The sequence below is a fragment of the Rhynchophorus ferrugineus genome, unplaced genomic scaffold (assembly GCF_030347505.1).
Source record: "Rhynchophorus ferrugineus isolate W39M unplaced genomic scaffold, kcgeb_rfMv2 rfM2, whole genome shotgun sequence".
NCBI lineage: Eukaryota > Metazoa > Arthropoda > Insecta > Coleoptera > Curculionidae > Rhynchophorus > Rhynchophorus ferrugineus.
In genome coordinates, this window is record NW_027472581.1 from 52,070,748 (window position 1) to 52,092,716 (window position 21,969).

Sequence of the window (21,969 nt, forward strand, 5' to 3'; positions counted from 1 at the left end):
GGAAAAAAAGCTTAGAATAATTAACATAAAGAATTAATAAAATGTACCTAATATTGCTGGAGGATTTTAACCTGCTCAGCTATTTGCGTTTACGACTGCAAATAGAAATGTTTATAATGTTGGTCTCACTGGTCTTCTTTACCTAATACTTTGGCTACAAAGATTATTTCAATATTAGAACACGGAATCTACTAATAAAGAACAATTTGATAATTTTTTTACATAATGAATGTTGTTTTTCGGGAAGGATAGAATCTTCTTCCATCAATAATAGGAGATCCATGTTTTATAGTTTATACTGTATTTTGTAACGTCGATAAGCTACCTTTTGAATCTAATCCTAATCCTTTCTTTTGAAACTGTTCCTAGGCGAATGAACTTGCCGAGCATATACAATTATGTAATAACTGGACCACCGCGATTTTTCTATATGAACATATTGAGATATTATGTGTTTCTTCCTTACTGAAAAGAATTAAGAATATCACAACTAACAATGAAAACATCGTTTGCATCATTCGGAATTATTTTTATAATTTACCTCAGTTGGAATATGTGCTGGCTCTATAAATTACTTGCGAAATATCCATACGATGTATCTTGTTTAAAATATTGTCCATCGATAGCCGCTACTTGTTCGTATATTTTAGGCAATTTACGGATTCTATTTCGAAAGAACGATATATCTTTTCAACTCCTTTTTTGGTATCTTCATAACAGATAAAGCTCTACTCAGACAGGTTACGACTCATATGTTGGAACAAGTAGTCATAAGGAGCACTGGTTGGAGAATTCGACGAATGGGTAACACCTTCTCATCATAATGTTTCCAAGTATGTTATCATTGATTTTAGAACATGTGGTCTAGCGTTGTCCATACTAAACAATAACATTGTTGTGTCTTTGCTTGTGTTCGAGCCGTTTTTCGTGCAGTGCTCAGCTTAATCGCATCAATTGTAGTAAATAACGACCCCATTGATGGTTTCATCGAGTAATGTTTTGAAATTCTCGTATTGAAATGTTTTTGACTGTCCATAACGCCTGGATCATGGTTGCTATTAGCTTCACATAGTATTCGATGACCATCATCCGCCTTTTTCTTTAAATTAAAGTAAAAAGTTAAATTTCTGTAAATGCGGTGTACTCTATTAAAATTCAGACATTTTCGCTTAAAAACGCATTGAAATTTGCGTTGAAAAAAATTTGTTCTGTTCACAATTCGACGAAATGACACATACTGAAAAGTGAAGCAGGTAAATGGGGCTTCACAATGAAATTGGTTATAAATGTACCCAATGCTATTTAATACATTGTAACACCATGTATTATAAATCCTCTAAATATATACCTAACTACTGTCTAATATTTAAATATATATTAAATTTAATCAATGAATATTATACACAATAAAACAAAAGAAGGTTTCAAACAGACTTTTTCATTCATTTCTTTTACATGGACAACTAGAATTTTCTATTTTGCATACTTGAAGCTTGACCGTCGCATAAAAACCTACAAATTCGAATCTTTAAATTAGTAATAATAAGTAAAATATGTTTTAGATCCCATTACAGTTACTACTGCGGTTTATTTTACTGCTGGCCTTAAATATCCTATGTTGATTATGGACGATTTCGAATACTGCGTTCAAGAAAAAAGAGAAACGTCAATTTATTGGAGATGTACACAAGCATCAAAGAACCATTGTCACGCTCGCTTATTGACGTTTGGAAAAACTGTTAGGATAAAGTCGTCTGCTCCTCATAATCATTTACCGACATTCAAAGGGGAACATGCTAACCTATTGCGCGAAAATTTTATAGTTCAACAGTCAAGTAATAGAAATTGGTTTACAATCTAACGTGCTTAATTAAGAGCTGGGTATTAAACCATTATGAATTGTAATTAACCTCATAAGTGCAATTATTGTGTAAATTGTTATTATCATACGCTCTATATTATTTTTATATATTCATTTATCAATTGTTTATGTGGTCCATCTTATGTTATAAATTATTTCAAAATATTTAACGAACACAAGTGTTAAATCTTACTAAATCTTTATATAAATATGTATTTATTATTTTATATATTAAGCTATTATATTATATAAGTTTATATATATATTAAATTTTATATAAATATGTTTTGCTTTTTTTGTACAATATTTATTTTTACTATTATTACTAGTTACGTTTTCTTCATGGCGGCTGTTGGGATAGTGGCGGGTTGGAATCCTGCTAGGGCATGGTCATGCATTTATGTTCGTGATTATCCTAGGCAATAGTACAAAATCCGATGAGAAAAATGATCCCAGTCACGTCAGTAACCAAGCTGGGTAAGACTAGATGTCTTCTGGGATGATGTCCTAAGTTAAGTCCTGGTAAAAAGGTGACTTTGAAATATCGAAAAAAAAACCATTCCTTCATTGAAGTTGTTGGCTCAGTCAGGTATTTTGGTTACTAGAAAATAGAATTCTATCCTTTAGAATTCTATCCTTTGCAGAATTATAACTTCCACTATGGTTCCAAAGTTGTTTTGTAATAATTATACAATTAACTAAGAATCACATTATTTAATAATAAAACATAAAACCAACAAGAGCTTAGTTAAAAGGACATCTGGTATGCACACTAAAATTTTATTTTGTCACATCACTAGATTTTGTAAACTATATGTATATTCCAAGAATATGATTGTCTATAGTTGTGATTTTCAAGGTACATCATCCCAGTCATTGGTCACTCGCCAGTCAGTATACCTTATGCTGACGACTGTAGTTCGGATCTTACGTTAAGAAGTAGGACCAGGACATATAAACCCTATTTAGTAAAGAGAAGACTCCAAAAAATCATAGTGCTTTTTTGGTTGCGTTGGATTAGTAGTTGGTTTGATGTTTTAGCGCAACCATATATTTGCGTCCCATAAGTCCAATCTCTCTAATCTTAGGTCAACTTATTATATTAGTATAACTAGAATATCTTCCAACTAACCAGTATAGTTTTTTGATTTGAGTTTGATTTGCTTAATGCGATATAATTAGCAACGCAAAATTGGCATGGACAGATTTAGAACAATTAAGCTGTATTTGTCAATTTCTAGTCCATTTTTTGGATCTTTTTAACTGAATTTTGTACTTTTTCTACATTCCTAGGCGTAGGTTAAGAGTTTAACTTTACCATAAAAACCTTGTCGTCGGCAAATATTTCATACACTATGTGTTATTGGAATATCAGCAATGTAGAGTATATAAGGAGAAAACAGAAGCAGCAAGTAAGTATAAAGAAATTATAGAAAGTAAGAGGAAGAGTAAAATAGAAGTAAAAAATTAAAGGTTTATCATTAACAGTACGGTTATTCCTTGCAAAAGTGACGTTGATGTGACATATGAGCCCATTAGATTTATTTTTATTAGGCTCTTAATCAACAAATTGTTTTACTTGTGGTTTTTAATGATTAGTTTTATTGAATAAAATATATTACTAACATTTTAATTATTAATTTGTAATTTCCATATGTACTAGGATTATATTACTGGAACGCAAAATTTTGTATATATTTTTTACTAAGATACCAAGAATACTTTAATAAATTGAGTTCGATTTAAAGTTTTAGGAACAGTTCATTTTGCACCGGGCCGAAAACACCCTATAATGATTATAGACGGTTATGAGTACAAGCTACAGCTCAGAAATGATACCAAAAGTAACTGGTGTTGTACACAAGACAATAAATATCGTTGCAAAGTTCGATTGATGGCTACTGGTAATCTGGTGCAGATCAAAGATTGTGAACACACTCACGACAGAACGTTTAAAGGCAACTACGAAGATCTGAGATCGCACTCTGTCACCCTAGAATACACTAAGAAGTTTCGAAGATTATATTAAGCTGTAGAGTATTTTATTAAAATTTCTATAGTATTACTCTAGTATGTGGCTTGTAGGTTACTTATATTAGCATTCTATCTTGTCGCTTGCACTATTTATACTGTATTCTGTAACATTATATTGTACTAGGTTCTAAATAGCCCATGAGGCTGACGGGCCTTTAATAAATAAATAAATAAATAAATGTAATTGTGACTATTTATTTATTAATAGTATTAGTACTATTAATTATATACTATTAATAAATTTATCCAAATATAACATTTTTCGATACTCAAATTTTTATTATAGTATTAATCGAACAATTGTATCGAGTAAGACTGAATAAATTATGCGTTATAAACAGTGTGGTTAACTAAAATAAACTCGAAGAATAACTTTCCGTTGTTTTATTTACATATTTATAAAATTGATAACTAAATTATATCATTTTTAATACACTTGAAAAACAATGACTAATAATAATATAAATTATTATTAAACGATTATTATTAGAATGTGCCTTGTTTTGTCAGTTTGTCAGAGTTATATCGATATTTTTCTCCTTTGTGAAATCAGTTTCTGTAGAAATAAATTCCATGTCAAGCGCATAACCCCATTTGAAGAGTGATACATCCTCATATCCTCAGAACTTCAATAAACACCAACCGTTTCTGTAATTTGTAATTATTCTAACCTTTAGTGAAAGAAGTCAATTTGCAAAGATTATTAGTGAGACTCCTTAGTTCGAATTTGGAATGCAAAGCAGTCACATAAAATCGATGGTTCTCATAATATTAGGTGCTTACATATATTGCGAGTTTTTTTTTTTCACCTTAAAAAGGCATTTACCATTAAGGTTACCTATCTGTAGTATGGCAATAGTATACTGAAACATTGATACTGGTTTGGCAACGACTGCTGTGCTTAATTGCCTAGTAGTCCATGGTTTTTCGCTCTTGAAATTTCATGAAATCTATTAAAATCTTCCAAAACGAGAAATAATGCATGTAAAATTAATTGTTTCTGGGCTAGTTCAATATGTTATATCGATTAAATACCAACCTAAATGATATAAAACAATATTCTGGATTTTAGATTATTGCGAGTACTATGATATTTAAGGAAATTTATTCGATAGTTTCTCTTGGGAGTTTTCTTTGTTTACGTAACCTCTAAAATGATGTTTGTTTTTTTTGAAAAGATTTTTTTATGGCCTGATATCAATATACCCAAACGTTATCTGAAGCTAACTTGATGTATTTGATACCCTGAAAGTTGATATTTGACATTAGTAGGGTTTCAATGTCACAATGATGAGCAATTTTGAAATATTGTTACAGATGGCTATGGGGTCCTATATATAAAGGTACATCTGCAGAAGATACATACGTTTTTGTGGAAACCATGCTGAAACATTGAATGGGAATCGTGTTTTGTTATAATTACTGTTCTTTGCATTAGTTTAATATGAATAGAGATACATTGAATTCCTCGTAAATGCTCGTATATAAACGAAAATTGTGAATTCACTTTTAAAGGATTTACAATGTATAATATAGCCTATAATAGATATTTTCAAGTGCAATTCGATATTATTGCCAAAATAAACAATAAATATTACTATCAATAAACAGGTTCGAGGAGGAGGAATTGAAAACAAATATCGATTTAAACGCTCTATTGGATCAGAAAATGTTTATTTGTAATGGCTTATAGAACCAGAACAGAATATGACAAGTATACAAAACATGTTAGCTTTCACGAAAAACCCTTAACTAAAAGCCCTAAAACAAATTCACAGAAATTTTATAGTTTGAAAAACATTAATGAATTATTACCATGTTAGATATATACGAGATACAAAATTTGATTTGTTTTGTTACTATTTCTTAAAGGGATATTGCGAATAAAATTAGAAATATTAAATTTTTGGTCTGATGCCAGTCTTATTTGACTGAAAGTTATTGTGACATTATGTTTTTCTTTCAGGTCTTATTTACTTCTATATTAAACAGAAGCATCCCATCTTGATACTAGATAATTACGAATTTTTGTTCAAAAAACGCCTAAAAGGAAAAACTCTATGGATATGTAATAAAGAAAAGGATAAATGCAGAGTTAGAATATACTCATCTGGTAATACGCTCTATAAAAGCAAATATACACATTCACATGAGCCTACTTTCAACAGAGGAACCTCCACATTGAAATCACAAATCGTCAATATTGTTGTCTACAAAAAGCATGATCGAATCTTGACATAAAACTGATTAAATCTTTAAACTAGTAATGTTTTCTTTTTTTTTAATAAATATGTATATTGTATGGTGTTTTATTCCAAAATGTTATTTAGTTTATTTATTTACAAATCAATAGGCGAAATAATAAATTACGAACCGTGTAAGGTTTAAAACTAACATTTTACTTTAAATATATTTTATTTTAACTAGAAGAAGGGGCACCTTGTTGAAGTAATTTTCTACAACTTTTTCCGAACTTTCTACCAACATGACGATACTGTAACGAAAGATGCTGGTTTGGCAACGATTCATTAATAGATCTTTTTTTTTCAATATCTTATAGTTATTGCCAACCATAGCCATGATGCACCGATCTAAAGAAGCGGTAAACAGAAAGCGTTCTTTATGTTAACAACAATTAGGTACGGTAAAATTTTCCATACGAGATAAACGGTGACGACCTTCAAAATTCTTGCAGTGTGTTCCGAGCGTTGTCATTCAAGCGGATGATTTTGCGCCTGTTAATTGCTATTTGTCTTTTTTGTGCCAATATACCGTTTAATTTATTCAATTAACGTCGGTAAATATATGCAGTATCATTTTAATTCAATTTTAGTAGCTTGTAATTCACTACATCTTGCTGATCTCACTATATGCGCAGCAGTACTCTATGGCTATGAATAGAGTTCTGCTTCAATGTCGATGTGAACGGCTCTCTTAGACTAACCCATGACTTTTTGGCATTATTATCATAGATGCATTTTTGAATTAGGTTGTTTACGTTTATACTTCGCGTTTCCATCAGTAGATATCCCTGGTCACAATACATATACGTATGTAAGAAAAGAGAATAATGAGGCTACCGCTTTTGTATTAAGATGATCAATACACACATATAATAAAGGGCATCATTAATTAAAACACATATTCACACATATTAATAACATGTCTAATATATTCGTCGTCAGATATTCTGATATCTACGTCAACATATAAAATATTTTGTTAGGAAATCACACACCTAATATATAATTTAATTACAATATAATTACAGTATATTTTGTTATTTATTTATAATCAACTTTTTCAAATCAATCGAGTTCAAAATGGAATACAAAGCTACAGTTAACATTTTTTACCACTATAAGGACAAGGACAAATATGGATAGTTTGTAATATAAATAAGAAAAATTCATTTTCATCGTGATAAACTTTTTTGGCAACTTTTTTGGACCTTTTGGCAATTAAAGCAGTTTTGTTTTAAAAAATTACCTCAAAGCAATATTATACTCATTTTAAAGATCCTCTGATATTCAATAATACATAATATACTTGTTATTAATCCATATACTGTTATTTATTTATATAGATTATGCTTGCGTATTTATTTAAATCGTTCATTTAAGACATATAAATTAAACGCTCTCTATTTTAGAAATAGTGTACTTCTGTAAGGCGGCTAAACATCCAGTACTGATGCTTAGGAACTTTGAATATCTTATTGAGAAAACTATGCCATCAAAGACACGATGGTCTTGTAGGATGAAAGAAAGAATTAAATGTAAATCACGTTTGGTGACGGCTGGATCTACTGTCTATATCACCAATTTTGATCATAATCATACTGAAACTTTTACGCGAACCAATGAACAACTTCACTCCCAAGAGGTAAATGTAGTATTTACTACGCCACGAGGCATCAAGTTTTGAATGATATCTGTTCATATTTCATTGGTTAATTGTTATTTTGATAAAGTCAATGATATGATATTGTCTTATATTTTAAAATAAATTATTTTCATGAAATAACTATTGTTGTAATATTATTTTCTCCCGATATTTTAGTTTTGCACTATTATAAATTTGAGTTGAGGACATTACTCGAGTAACGATCACTTAATGACTCTGTCGGAGAAATCAAAGAAAGATGCACTTGTTAACAAAACGCAATAGACATGGGAATATACATACTCTTCTTGCTCTACTTCAGCAGCATTTTCGATATACATGTTTATTAATTATATTTGATAGTTGGTTAATTAAGACCTTTTTTTGTAAAATTAGATGGCCCTTCCTATCTCCTACAACTATTTCGCAAATTTTCGATTAGCCACTTTACCAATTGTTTGTGACTTAAACTCGCGTGCTCACCGGCTGGTGCTTTGTTATTTCTGATGACGACATTATGATTGTCATATTCATATCAGTTTTCATTCAATTGCTATTATTATCTCCAGTTACTTTTGAATTCAACATATCAATACGACTATTATCATTTTATGTTTCTCGCTGGTCATCCGCACTGATTAGCACATCAAGTAACTCATAAAAAACTAAATAAAGTAATAATTGTTAGTAATTGTAATAATAGTAAAGAAAGTTCTCGGAAAAACTGTGATTTGGCTATTTATTAAGTTCTAAATAATTTATGTTGATCTAAAGGAGCATTCGACACTATTCTCTATTCATCTATATAAAAGTTTAATCAAAGTAAAAAAAAAGAGAAACAGAAAAGAAATAAAGTGAGGTTTGAATACCTCGAACATTGCAGAATCCCGATTTACATTAACTTAAGGACTTAATTTAAGAGTACATTTAAAAATAAAAGTATATTACAATAATCTGATAATTTTACAGTAATTATATTTTATAATTAGCAACAAATACATTCAATTTCAACCCAAGGACATCATCTAAGTCATTATATTTTTTCCTTCAAAAATAAGTTTTCTTTAATTTTTAATTTTCCATGTATGAAATTTTCACATATGTTACATAATATTTCTGCGGGTTTTGATAATACGAAGTTTCTTTCAATGTTTGCTATTGCTAATTTTTTCTAATTTCCTGAGTCCTCTTTTTAATTGGTACTGATTTTGTTATTTATTGATCCTATAGTCAATCGTATTTGTGTTAAGGCCAACATTTTCTAGATAATTTGCGATTATTATAATTATTAGTATATATGATTAGTTAAATAAAAGGAAAATTTCGTATTGACAGTTTCTTATAATTTTAAATATGTAAGTTAGAATGTGAAACGATTTAATACGACAGAACTTTTAATTTACTTAAAAAAAAAGTGACTGAATAAAAAATGTATTTTCTCTATTGGCGGGAGGTGCAAGCGAATTTTTAGTTTTTGGTTTATTAAATAATAGAGTTTTTGATATATATGGTTTCCTAAATTTAATAGAAATAATGGAAAAATATAAATCGTCGTGTTTCGTACTGTAAAGTCGCATGGTTGAGAAACTACTATAATAGTCATACTGATTGAATTAAACCGTAATAGTGATCTAAACGTTGATCACTGAATTATAATTAAATGATACATAAAACAAGTTCAATTACCCGAACGAATGTACTAAACTATAACAATGAAATATCGGTAAATTTATTTGTGGAAATACATTTATGTTTTCATAAAGTGTCAGGTAATGACTCTAAATATTAGACAGAAAAGGTTGGATGTAATTATACTCTCCTAATTTTTTATTTCTACCACACCACACCATATGACGTTACTTTAATTTAGATCAATATATTCTAATTGTTTAAATATTTCTAAAAATTTGACAATTATTTTAGGTAATAATTCATGTTTAATGCTGAGAAAAAAGTCGGCTAAAACTGTTTGGATGTACCATTAGAAACTTCATAATAACGCTGAAAATCAAAACTCATCACCAGTGGCAGAAACCTATTCGTCGCCAGGGACTATAATTACTATTATATTGTAACTGACTCGATGAACAACACTTCAATAAGTCAACATCATTTCATGGAAAAAATCTTTAATATCAGTTCAGTTCGTGTAACGAGAAATAGAGGAAAATGCAGCAATGCCTGAAGGTGGCAAATGAGATTAGGCCAATGGAACTCCAATCAGAAACCGTCCTAACGAAAGAAAAACAGAACATCTACTAGAAGAACAAAATCAATCAAGTATAAAAAATCAAGTAGACGTACGAAACAACGTACAAAAGAAAAACAATGTATCGGGGGAAATAGTAAACGTAACAAAGCATTGCCTTAACAATCTTTGTTCAACTCTCTCTTCATGTCCAAAGATAAGCTTTGACTCTCTTTTGGCTTAGTTATGGGGACGATACTTTTGTTATAGGGATGTATGGAGAAGAAGCTTTAAGAAGATATCACGAACAACTAAATAAAATGCATCTTCAGTTCAGCTCATCACTTGTATCGAGGACAAAAGAATAAGACTTGAAGATACCAGATGAGATTATCGCGCAACTAATACGATAACTACTATGGACTGCGTATTCACGGAAACGCGGCCATGTTCAAATGCGTGTTTTAAGATTGAAAGGAGTAACAAGTGAGGTGTCTAAAAATTGACCTTGACAGTATTGTTTTATATCACCCTTAAGCAAGTCGCCACTTTTTACCACAAAATTAAATTGTTGTAATTTACCTGTCCAGCTGTCACTTATTTGGTGCATTGACAACCACCTGTCAGAGATATTTTTTTAGAAACAAGGCGTAATTATGCTTTTAAATACTTTTTATAATACATGGACTAATTTTTCAATTCTAGTTTCTTATTATTAACAAATTACATTTTCAGGGCTCATTTATTTTGAACCCACTGGTAAAGGAAATGCAAAAATTATTTTAAATAATGCTACATATGAAATGTGTAAACGACCCACAGCAGGTTATACTTATTGGAAATGTGTGGGTTATTATAAAACTAAATGTAAGGCAAGATTGAAAACATATGGAAGGTCAGCAAAAGTTGGCCCACAAAAACACAATCATGCCGTTCCACTTAAGGATTGTTCCGGCTTAGTTTCACAGCAATTTTCAATCCAGTATTCCTGTTATTAATTGAGTATCAATATCAGGTATAATATTTTATTTTTTAGGTAATTATTATTAGCGTTGCGAACTATTGGCTGAAAATAGTAATTACTATTGCACTATTTTTCTATTCGTGATAACAGGCATTTCTTCCCGAACTAATTTTGAGAGTGGAGAAGACGGAGATAATTGTTTGATTATCTGCTGTACAGATCAGTTTATTTTAAATAATTTTAAATTGGCAAGTCAGAGTGTGAAAAAAGTAAAGGAATATGATCCCAAATGTATTTAATCGTATTTTAATATTAGAGAAGTATATTATTATTCGCTGAAACTTGAATGAAAGATGTTTTAGCATTCAAAAGGCTTGAACATCGAGAGATTTCGAAATTCGAAATCGAAAATCGAAAACGTCAATAAAAAAAGGATCCTATGGTTGCCAAAATAACATAAATGCAGTCAAATTTATTTTTCTATTTTTTAATCAAAATGTTGTTCTTTATACCTTATTACATTAATACATGTTGTTCAAAACTAATTTCAAGATACTGCTATATGTACAATATATTGTTATATATAACTAAAAGTCGATAGCAAAAGGGAATAAAGTTAGTCGAAAATAGCGACTGAAATAGTCCATAGTAAAAAGTAGTCAACTACTAAATAGTTGATAGTTCGCAACGCTAGTTATTATTATGAATATTTATTAATAAAGGAGTTATAAAATCGTTTATTTAATTTTTCAATAATTGTTAGGGGTATATATAATTCGCTGTGCTATATATAAAGTATTTTTTTAAGCCTTAATATCAGGGTATCCGAGTTTCATGTGTTTGACAAATGTCACATTGTGGGAACATAAAATCTCTTTATAATTTAGGGTGAGTTCTTCTGGGGTTCTAATTCTTTGTACATTCTATATAATGTAATTTGAGTTAATATTCCCACGATATATCCTCTGTGTTATATTGTGAACATTTTTGAGAATTTCGCTTATTATAGGTTGACCTAACAAAGAAAATTATTAAGACTTTGATCTATGCTCAAATTTAAAAGAAAACATATATTTTCATATTCATTTTCGCAAGTACCCGGAGCTACTCGATATTAGTTTGTAGGCCTATTCTATGGAATAGTTTCAGGATTTTGGATATTACGAGTATACCTCTCTTACTATTTACTTTTCAGGTGAAATATTTTTATTTATAAAAAATAAAATACTATTTCATTTTTATCATACATTGCTTTATGAAATTGTCTAAGAAATAATTAGTGTTCAGATAGTTTATTGAATATTATAAGAAAGTAATAAGTAATATGAAAATAGCACTATTTTAAATATATGATTTTTCTATGTCTATGGCTCGGTGAATGGTGATAGGAGGATATAAAACTGTGATGGTTACATTATATGACGTTATTTATTGGCGTTATATAAAAATATAAAATATTATAGATAAAAGGGTGTATGTTACCTGAAGAGACGCTTGGGCATCGATGGTGGCACGTCTGAAGCAAAGGCCAGTGTCTGAATGATGTAAAGTATCTTTCAATTATATCCGAAATCAACTTGTCTCGGGGTTTGGGGCTTATCGTTTACCGGTAGTCGCTGCTGGCACCCCGCACGTTTTCAACTTCTGGGATAGTATTTTCTGGGCATTTTGTAGGCTGCTATTCTAAAATATAAAACTCGATATGTCTCATATTCGCTACAGTTTAAATATTTACATTCTTTTACAAACTCCAATTTTTCAAAATTTCTGATATCTGTCATTAACTTTCATTGACCATGTTTGAAGATGACAGTAACAGATACTTAATAAAAATATATGAAATAAATATATGTAAGCATCTATCCTGTATCAGAACAAATAGCGATAACAACAATCTGAATTGGTGCATTGTTCGTGTGAATGGTCTTTGCAAATAGTATGATATTCCCCAGGAGACAAAAGGTTTTTGCAGAAGTTTGAAATTCCCAACATTAAAAGAGAAAACACCCACGTCCCGCCCTCAATTAAGGACCCAAGGATGGAGCTGAACCTATAAAAACCCCCACATTCAAGTAAAGGTTGGTGGTGCACTCGCCTCTCGGAAACAAATCTCAACAGGGGTCCCGCAAGGTGTTTCACTAACCCCAGCTCTGTTTAACCTGTACATGGCTGATTTCCCACTTCTTAAGCAATTACACACAGCGTTTTATGCAGACGACATAGCTTTCTTTACTTGTTGTAGCTATGATTTTCCGGCTTCTCTTCTGAGAAAGGCAGACAGCCGCAATAAGTTTATACATTATACTCTTAATATTGTTTTTAGAGCACTGGCAATTATATAAATGTATGAATATTTTACATTTATACAGTAGTATATAGTACGGTTTCAACCTTCGTAGAGTCAAGACGAATTTTTCCCTTCTCGAAAACAACTCTCTAGAAATATAGCAAAAACTATATCCGTATTTGATTACGGTCAACTTTTAGCTAACGGTCGCAAAAAGTTCGCCGGTACGCGTTACGGCGACACAGTTAACCTAAAGTGAGACGAATACGTGCCGCGAAAAAAAGAACGTTTCAAGTTTCACCCTTATAATACTAGGACTGTGAAAACAAGAATTTGTACAACTACATGCAAATATCAAACAAAATGGAATCAACTGCACTTAAGAATGAATATGTGTTAAAAGCAACTAATCAGCAGTTAAACCAAAAACTATTGGAATTAAGTAATAAGCTTGCAGCTATGCGATTGCGTATGTAAGGTGCGTCACAAAACATCGAGGAGACACCAAGACAAATAAGAGAAGAGTATTTCACTGACGAGGACGTACTAGAATGAGATGTAGGCGAACAACCCGAATGGACAAAAGTAAAGAATATAAAGAGGAAGAAATCCGAGATGACACCTTCCCCACTGGTAAGAAAACAAAAAGGATATGTAAAGAATAATAAAAAAGCAACAAGTCAAAATTACTCTGTCTCTCTTAATTAAGGTAAGCAATATTGGTGATTTTATATTGTTAACATTATGCATAGTTATGCCTAGTATTGTAACACTAAGCGCGACAATTCTGCAAAAAACAAAGAGGCCTAATTTTACTAACAAATTTACTAACTGGGACACGCTTAGATTTATAATGCAGCAATAAATTATTTTAAACGTAATATTTAAAAGTATAGGCGATCCTGAACTGCAACCCCGAAATACAGTTGAACAAATTTGGTGTGCTACAAAATAAGCTATCCCGACATCAGGAGAGAAATCAGAATATGAGCTAAATTACCCCCTTGAAATTAGACAATTGATGAAAATTAATTAATTAATGAAAAGAAAGACGAAAATCTAGACTGTGACACAGAACCAGAAATGCTGTAGGCAAAATAATATTTAATAGAATTTGTAATCAGACAAATCTAAAGATTAAAGAATATAAACAGAGTTGCTTCGAAAAATATGTAAGGATGGAATGGAAAATAACTCGGTAATAATATCTGTTCTATACTACTATATCCTAATAACAAATGATAACTTGGATAACAGTAGTTGGAGCATTTGGTAACGACACAGTAGTCATGGCAAAAGACGTATCTCGGTCTTAGGCTGTAGAAAATGTGCAGGTAGCGGTCAAAAGGATCTACAAATGGACTGGAGACCCGAAAATACAGCTTAATAGCACTTAATCTGTCCATGTTAAGTTTACGTTGCGGTGAAATGACAAATATCTAATTACCACTTGACGGAGGCCTGATTCCTCAAGCAAAATCTGCCAAATTCTTCGGAATATATCTCTATGATAAGTTAAACTCGAAACCTCATGTTAGACAAACAGCAGAGCAGATTAGTCTCAAAGTCAAGCAACTGTACTTGTTAGTGGGAAGATATTCTCAAATTGATCTAAAGTCAAAGTGATTGGTTTATCAGTTAATCATAAAGCCAATAATCATAAAACCATAAAATAAAGCCAACCTACGGTGTGCAAATATGGGGTTGTACTAAGACATCAAACTAACTAGTAATACAACGTACTCAAAACAAAGTCTATTCATATGTTATTGCCTATCGCTATGTAACCAACGAAGAGCTGCACGATGAGCTCAAAATCAAATGGATACACGAAGTGATGCAAGATTTCGCCCTAAAACTTGAAATAAGTTTGCTAAATCGCAGAAACGTGGAACATAGGCAACAGGCAGGAAATCAGCAGATTGAAACAAACCAAACCACACGAATGTGTTTAGTGTATGAGTGTCTTAACTTTAGCTTATTGATTAGTTTTATATTAATTTGGGAAATACATACTGATGTATTAATTCCACACACTCATTGCTAATGTAAGATGCAATTATTAAAAAAAAATATAGTGGTACCCTACACTACATTTTTTGTTACACTTGTTGAAGCCTCCTAATATTGCTCAGTGTTTTCATGTTTTTTAATATAAATATCCCTTTGTTCCATAGCAATTTACGAAATCACCTATACTAAATTTTAACATTTTACTACTAACTTATACATATATATTTATAACCAGCTCACCTCTACTCTCATCAACAATAACGCATGGGCACTAGGTACCGAAATGAATGGAAATTTTGAAAAATTGGAGCATGCGCAATTGGAAATAGATAGTGTGAAACAATATAGATTGTACGATTACACGTATCATCAATACTTCAGCAAATAGTAATTATGTGGTTAAAATTAAATGTCATAATATATAATATAATAGATCAAATAAATCGAATGGTTTTAATTTAAATGTACACCTTCTAATATAATACCTACTGGCCTATTTTACTTTTTCGCTCTGGTAAGTAGGATCTTCTTTCCAAATTAACTCTGTAGAGTATATTACGAATAACACTATAAGTTTTAAAGTAAATAATTTAAATGGGTATCTTTTAGATATCATCTATTTTGCACCTGCTAGAACCTCATCAAAGATTATATTCCGTAATTATTGTTACAAGCTACATTTTAAACGTGACGATAGAACATACTGGAGATGTACCAATGTCGATAAGGATAAGTGCAAGGCCAGAATCATGACGAGAGGTAGTTCGATTCACATCAACGCAAGGTCACAAAATCACAGTCACGATCCCGGAAGAATACCGGGAGGATTGGCTTGTCAGATGGTTTATGTGGTTAAAAAATATTAAATGTTATATAATTTAAATATTTAAGGATGAATTTCATCATATACAAATTTCATACTTCTCTCTATCCTTATATTATCGATTTTTTTTGATTAAATATATACCGTATATATTTAAATAATTATTTTTATTTTTTATAAATTCGCACTATATACTAATTACTTTCAATTAATTTAAAGTAATAAATATTTTCTTCATTTTTGCCATCATTTAACTATTTTATTTTAAATATTTAGTACATAAGCAATTACAGTCGATATATCGTCCTTTGGTTCTTGATTTATTTGATTTGAACTTTCAAATGATGTTTTGTTAGTTCATAATTCGATATCGTATTATGAACTTGATGTACCATAAATCCTTCGAAATTAATTTATAGCCAATAATCAAGTATCACTTACTGATTTATATGTATTTTCAAAATATCTGGCTCTTACATTGAATAATTTTTGTAACTGATGATTGTTACATTTTGTAAATTCATGATGATACAAGTGTTTTATTTTTTACAGTTAATGCAGTGGTGAGACAAAAATAATACATATTTTAATTGTTATACTTTGCGATTATTATCCGGTTTATACTCATCTTATTTATTATATGAAATAAATTGTATAGAACATAATAGCTTATTTCTTCTATTTGTCGATTATTATATATCCATGATTGCTGAATTTATTAAGGAGCTTTTTTTCTAGCCACGAGAGTGTATTTCTTTGCGGGAAGGAAGAATCCACAGATTATTCTGAATAATTACGTATTTACCAGACATTCCAAACCATCCGATCGAACTTATTGGGAGTGTAGATCAAAGAAAGAAAGTAAATGCAAGTCAAGATTGATGACCAAGGGTTGCAAGGTATATTTCGGGGAGCAACACAATCATCTGCCACCTAAAGTGAATTATAATGGCCTACCCTACAGGATCTTTACTGTAGTAAATAGAATTAAAGTAGAGCAGGATTTCCATACCTTTTATTACAATATGTTGGCGGGAAACAAAGCATAGCTGATTTGAAAGTGAATTAGTTTGACATTTATTAAAACTACTCTACATCTTTTAATACATACCAAAACTTTAAACGGTGAAAGTAGAAGTAACTACTAATGAAGAATAATTATTAACTGATATATATCTTCACAAAATGGATTTTTATGGTGTAATGAGATGCTAATAAATATCAGATTGTTATATATCTAGTAAATTAATATCCAGAGGAGAGTTGGATCAAAATTTAATTTATCCATATCCAGGCATAAATCTATTGTTATTTGTATCTACTAGAATTGTTAATGTTTAATTAATTGATACTGCCCAAATATTTTTAAATATAGTAAATTATAGGTAACATATTCAATGATTTCAAATAATCGTTAATATTAATTATATGTATTTTATTCATTCTAAATTTTAATATCGAAATTATTGAAAATTTTAATTGCTTTTGAGACTGATATACTTTAATCTTGATTTAATTGGAGACTGATTGGATTATTAGTTTGTGATTATTTGTGAAGCTTTAAACTTTGTATTTGGCGTAAACCAATAAGTAAACGGTTTCTTTTTAATCTTAATTCGAGACTGGCATATATGTTAATAGGTTGTTCAATAAGGTTTGTGTTCGATAAAATGTTTCTTTTATATTAAACTACAGAAACTACAGCTGTATGAGGCCGGATATAAAACGTATCCGTTCTTTAAGAAAGTCGCATAAACTGAGAGTATTGTAATATTTTAGACTTGCCGAATGGAAGATCTGAGTTGCAGAAACGTAAACTATTATTTCATCAATACGACTCACTGTCACACAACTTTAAAAATCATTTGCATTTCAATTACTATTGTTGTATTATCTATCCAATTAGTCAAGTTATTGAACATCTCATTGGACAACCTAATACATCTGTGGTATGTTTATATCATTTAAACATTTATATGCACTTATATTAAATGAAATATGTTATACAGCATATAGGAAATTTATATATCATATAGGATATTTGTAATAATATATAGGAACGATATTCATATATAGTTACATATATATAGTTTTATTTATTCATTATGGATTTTTTATTCTTCACTTAGAACTTTACCCAATTTAACACGACAGCTCCATACATAGATAGTGCTTTTGATAGTCAAACCCACCATACAGTTCTGTACTGGAATTTAATGAAGGATATAGGTATAGTGGACGAAATACCTCTAAAACAATGTTCTAATTCAGAGCACATTTTATTTACTGTTTAATGAATTCTGGTAGTCTGTTTCTCTCTCTCTTTCTCTCTCTCTCTCTCTCTCTCTATATATATATATATATATATATATATATATATATATATGAAACATTATATATTATTAATACGGAGATTCAAGCTCTTGTTACCTTATATACTTGACCTTTCTGTAGAGTTTAAATATATATTAATTTTTGTTAATTATCAATAAAATTTTACATAAAGATAATTAAAGACTACAGAAACAAATAATCTGTGTTGAATACCTGAATCTGACTTTATTTCTATGTTTAGTAATAGTGCTTTTTTCTTTGGAATATTATTGTGATGATGGCTTGTGATTTAATCGGCGATATCTAGTAGTGAAAATAAGTATTTGACATTTCTCTATACAGATTAGCACTTCTACAATTACTACTATTCAGTTATGAGGTCGTGAGAGTGAGGTCTACACGGATACTAATCATAGATCGCTGAAAATTGAATTTCGACGTTCCTTACTCGTCTGATTTGAAGAAATCTATTGCTGAAGGTCGCCAAACACTTTTATAAGCTTACGATGATGCAGTTCCGTTATATATCAATTCTATAATCTCTATAATATCTATATAATATAAGTCTATAATATATCGTCTGTATTGGTCTTGGCGATTTATAAGTAGCGATCGAAGTTAGTGACAACGATGAATTGTGCATTGCAAGACTTATTGGACAACCATACAAGTTGGACAAGATGTAGGAATGAAACTCTTACGACAGATGTCTACCGACGTTAATTGAACTTGATGGACGTATTGTTACAAGAAATACCAGCAATAGCGAGTAATAGACGCAGTCATCTTCTTGCATGGCAACACTCATTCAAACAATGCAAGGCTTGATACACTGTTGCAGATCGAATGGCAAGTTTCACTTTAACCGACGTAATCATCAGACATATCATCGACTGATTACACTTGTTCATATCAATGCAGTATAACTTGACTGATACATAGTAATGTTGAATAGACGTGAAAATGGATCGACCACTGGATATCCGCCAAACTCACATTGTTCTTTCAACACGGTATCGCCATGTTATCCGAAAAGTGGAATGTTTTAATGTTATTTTCCTCAATAAATGTCTTTTTATAACAAGACATGATCAAAATACATGCAAGCGCCTAATAAGTGTTTTAATTCTTAAGCCTTCCCACTATTTTTTTAATAATAACACAATATGCTTTCATTTTTTGTAAGAAGCCGATTTGATAGTCGCAGTGGTCAGGGCGATAGGACGGTTACGGTTATATAGGATAGTTATGGTTGCCCATGGTTAAGTGTGTAAAATCCGATACTGAAAACCGCTCCTCTCATGTTGGGAAAAACAAGGATGTTTAAGCTTAATTATGCTTAACCTAGGATTGTGGTTAGCAGCCTATGTAAAGCAGTAGTTTTTTCCACAAAAAATGCTAAGAGAATGACATGGCTTAAGTCTATATATACATATTTATATACATATACATATATACAATACATATATATATATATATATATATATTTTATTACAATATATATATATATATATATATATATATATTTACCTATATATTTGAAATAAAATATCAATTTAGCCTGTAATGGATGAAGACAACAAGAATCTTATTTTGTAATTACCCGTAATTTTTTATTTTTGGTCATTATAGTCATGGTAATATGAGTTATGTACATGTATTGTAATACATGTTGATTGCTTTGTGAAATTGGTTATTTAATTACTATTCATATATTGATAAATATTACAATAATATTAATTTTAATATATTTCTGTTTACTTAGCATTTATCACGTACTAAATACGAATCCTATAGTAACTGGAGCTTTATTTTTAGAAATTGTTTATTTCAAAGTCGGACTCAGACAACCACAACTAATCGTTCGAAATTACGTGTTCGGAATGAAGAACAAGTCTAATCGAAAAACGTATTGGAGTTGCGTCTCGGATCGGAGGACCTTCTGTCGTGCTGCTCTCACCTCTCACGGCCAAGAAATCTGGATTAGAGAACATCACAATCACGATCCTCCGTATGTGTGTCTGGATGGTTTAGGTTACGGGAGATTTTTTGTCAGAGAGCAGAAAGTCAAAAACAATTATAATTATAATTACTATTTTAAAAGCGATCATCCATCAGATAAGAAATTATTTTAAATAAGGAAACATCAAATAATTAATTTGTTATATATCTACTAAATATATATGCATTATATTTCATTATTGCAGGTCAATTAAACTCTGATGATATTTGTTAAATGTTCTAATAAGAACAGAGTAACTTAGCTTTGTTTTTAATGTTCTCCTGATATATGAACATTATTAATTAAATTTAATTATTTATTAATAATATTTATTAATGTTATAATTTCAGGTTAGCCGTAGTTGTTATATCTTGTAGGCAATATATTTAGTAGATATTTCATGACTTTAGGTTAAATTGTATTAATTCTATACAATTTTTAATGTTAGACCTTTTTTCCCCATATCGGTAAAACAATTTTGGTTTTGATTTTTTTTAATCAACGAAATTTAATGTTTATGTATTTTGATACAATATAAGAAAACAGACTAACTCTAGGATATTTATAAATGTAAGTACTTCTAAAATACACAGTTAAATAGGTAGAGTTAGTGATGGCAGAATTTGTCCTAAAATTCTGTTTTTATATGTTGGATCATATTTTGTGATATAGAGTAATGCATTTAATTTAAACCTTAAGGGATATTCAATGAAATTTCTATTAAGAACAATGCGGATATTAGTGTTCTCTTATATTTTAGCATTTTTCTATTTCTTTGCTGGTATAAATATATTTTCGACATTGAAAACCTTGAATACTTATTACTGTACTTATTTTATTTTTAATAATAGTAATAGTAATAATTTATTTGAAATTAATTTAATTTTTCATTTTTATTTTTTGTTCTCTACCGTCCGATATGTAATAGTTATTTTTTATGTTTATTGGTTAAATGCATTGTTGGTCAGTGTACCAGGGTGGTCATTCGAGACTAGAAGTGGACAACTTATTCTAATTTTAGAATAATTTTGTTTGATTTTAGGGTTTCAAATATTGGTACAAATATTTTAAATATAATCACTGATATTACATATTTTCAATCCGCATCTAACAAAAGTATAAAAACGTAATAGTGTTGTACATCTTTTGATCATTTGAAGAGGTCGTCGAGATTTTTCTATAAAATATATTAAAACATGGTCGGTGGGGATATGGTAGACAGTTTGCCTGATTTTGGTCCACTGTGAATACCTTCAATTGAAGTTAAGTGAGTCATCTCTAAAGTGATGGAAAATGGTGATTAAAAAACTGGAAATAGCAAATTCATCGAAAAGTACCACTTCGATTGTTCCGGTCACTAAAAAGTCCATGTACATAGCATAATAAAATAAATACAGATTATTATCAATTTTATAATTATTATTAGAAATGTCTTAAATTGTAAAATTTAGATTTGATTGAAAACTCTGCACTTAGGAACTATTTTAGACGTTTTACAAATTATGATATTTGTTATCTACTAGTTATTAGTTTGTTTTGTATAAAGTTTATTATTTTTTCTACAACACGGTCATTATT

The 21,969-nt window shown here is 30.1% G+C and overlaps 1 protein-coding gene across 24 annotated transcripts in view; it reads left to right on the forward strand.

The window, feature by feature from the left end:
- Nucleotides 1-21,969, forward strand: part of LOC143191191 (uncharacterized) — a 253,012-nt gene that overhangs the window by 125,080 nt on the left and 105,963 nt on the right. Inside the window, exon 4 of one of the 24 annotated variants that reach the window (XM_076396022.1) lies at nucleotides 16,794-18,155. The exons of 20 other annotated variants lie outside the window; for them this stretch is intronic. In XM_076396022.1, coding sequence (XP_076252137.1) covers nucleotides 16,794-17,104 — 311 coding nt within the window. In that variant the 3' untranslated portion in view covers nucleotides 17,105-18,155. Of the gene's footprint in view, nucleotides 1-1,562; nucleotides 1,877-3,609; nucleotides 3,906-15,841; nucleotides 16,114-16,793; nucleotides 18,156-21,969 lie in introns of those variants that run through there. 3 more of the 24 variants (XM_076396054.1, XM_076396031.1, XM_076396025.1) reach the window with 3 other exon arrangements.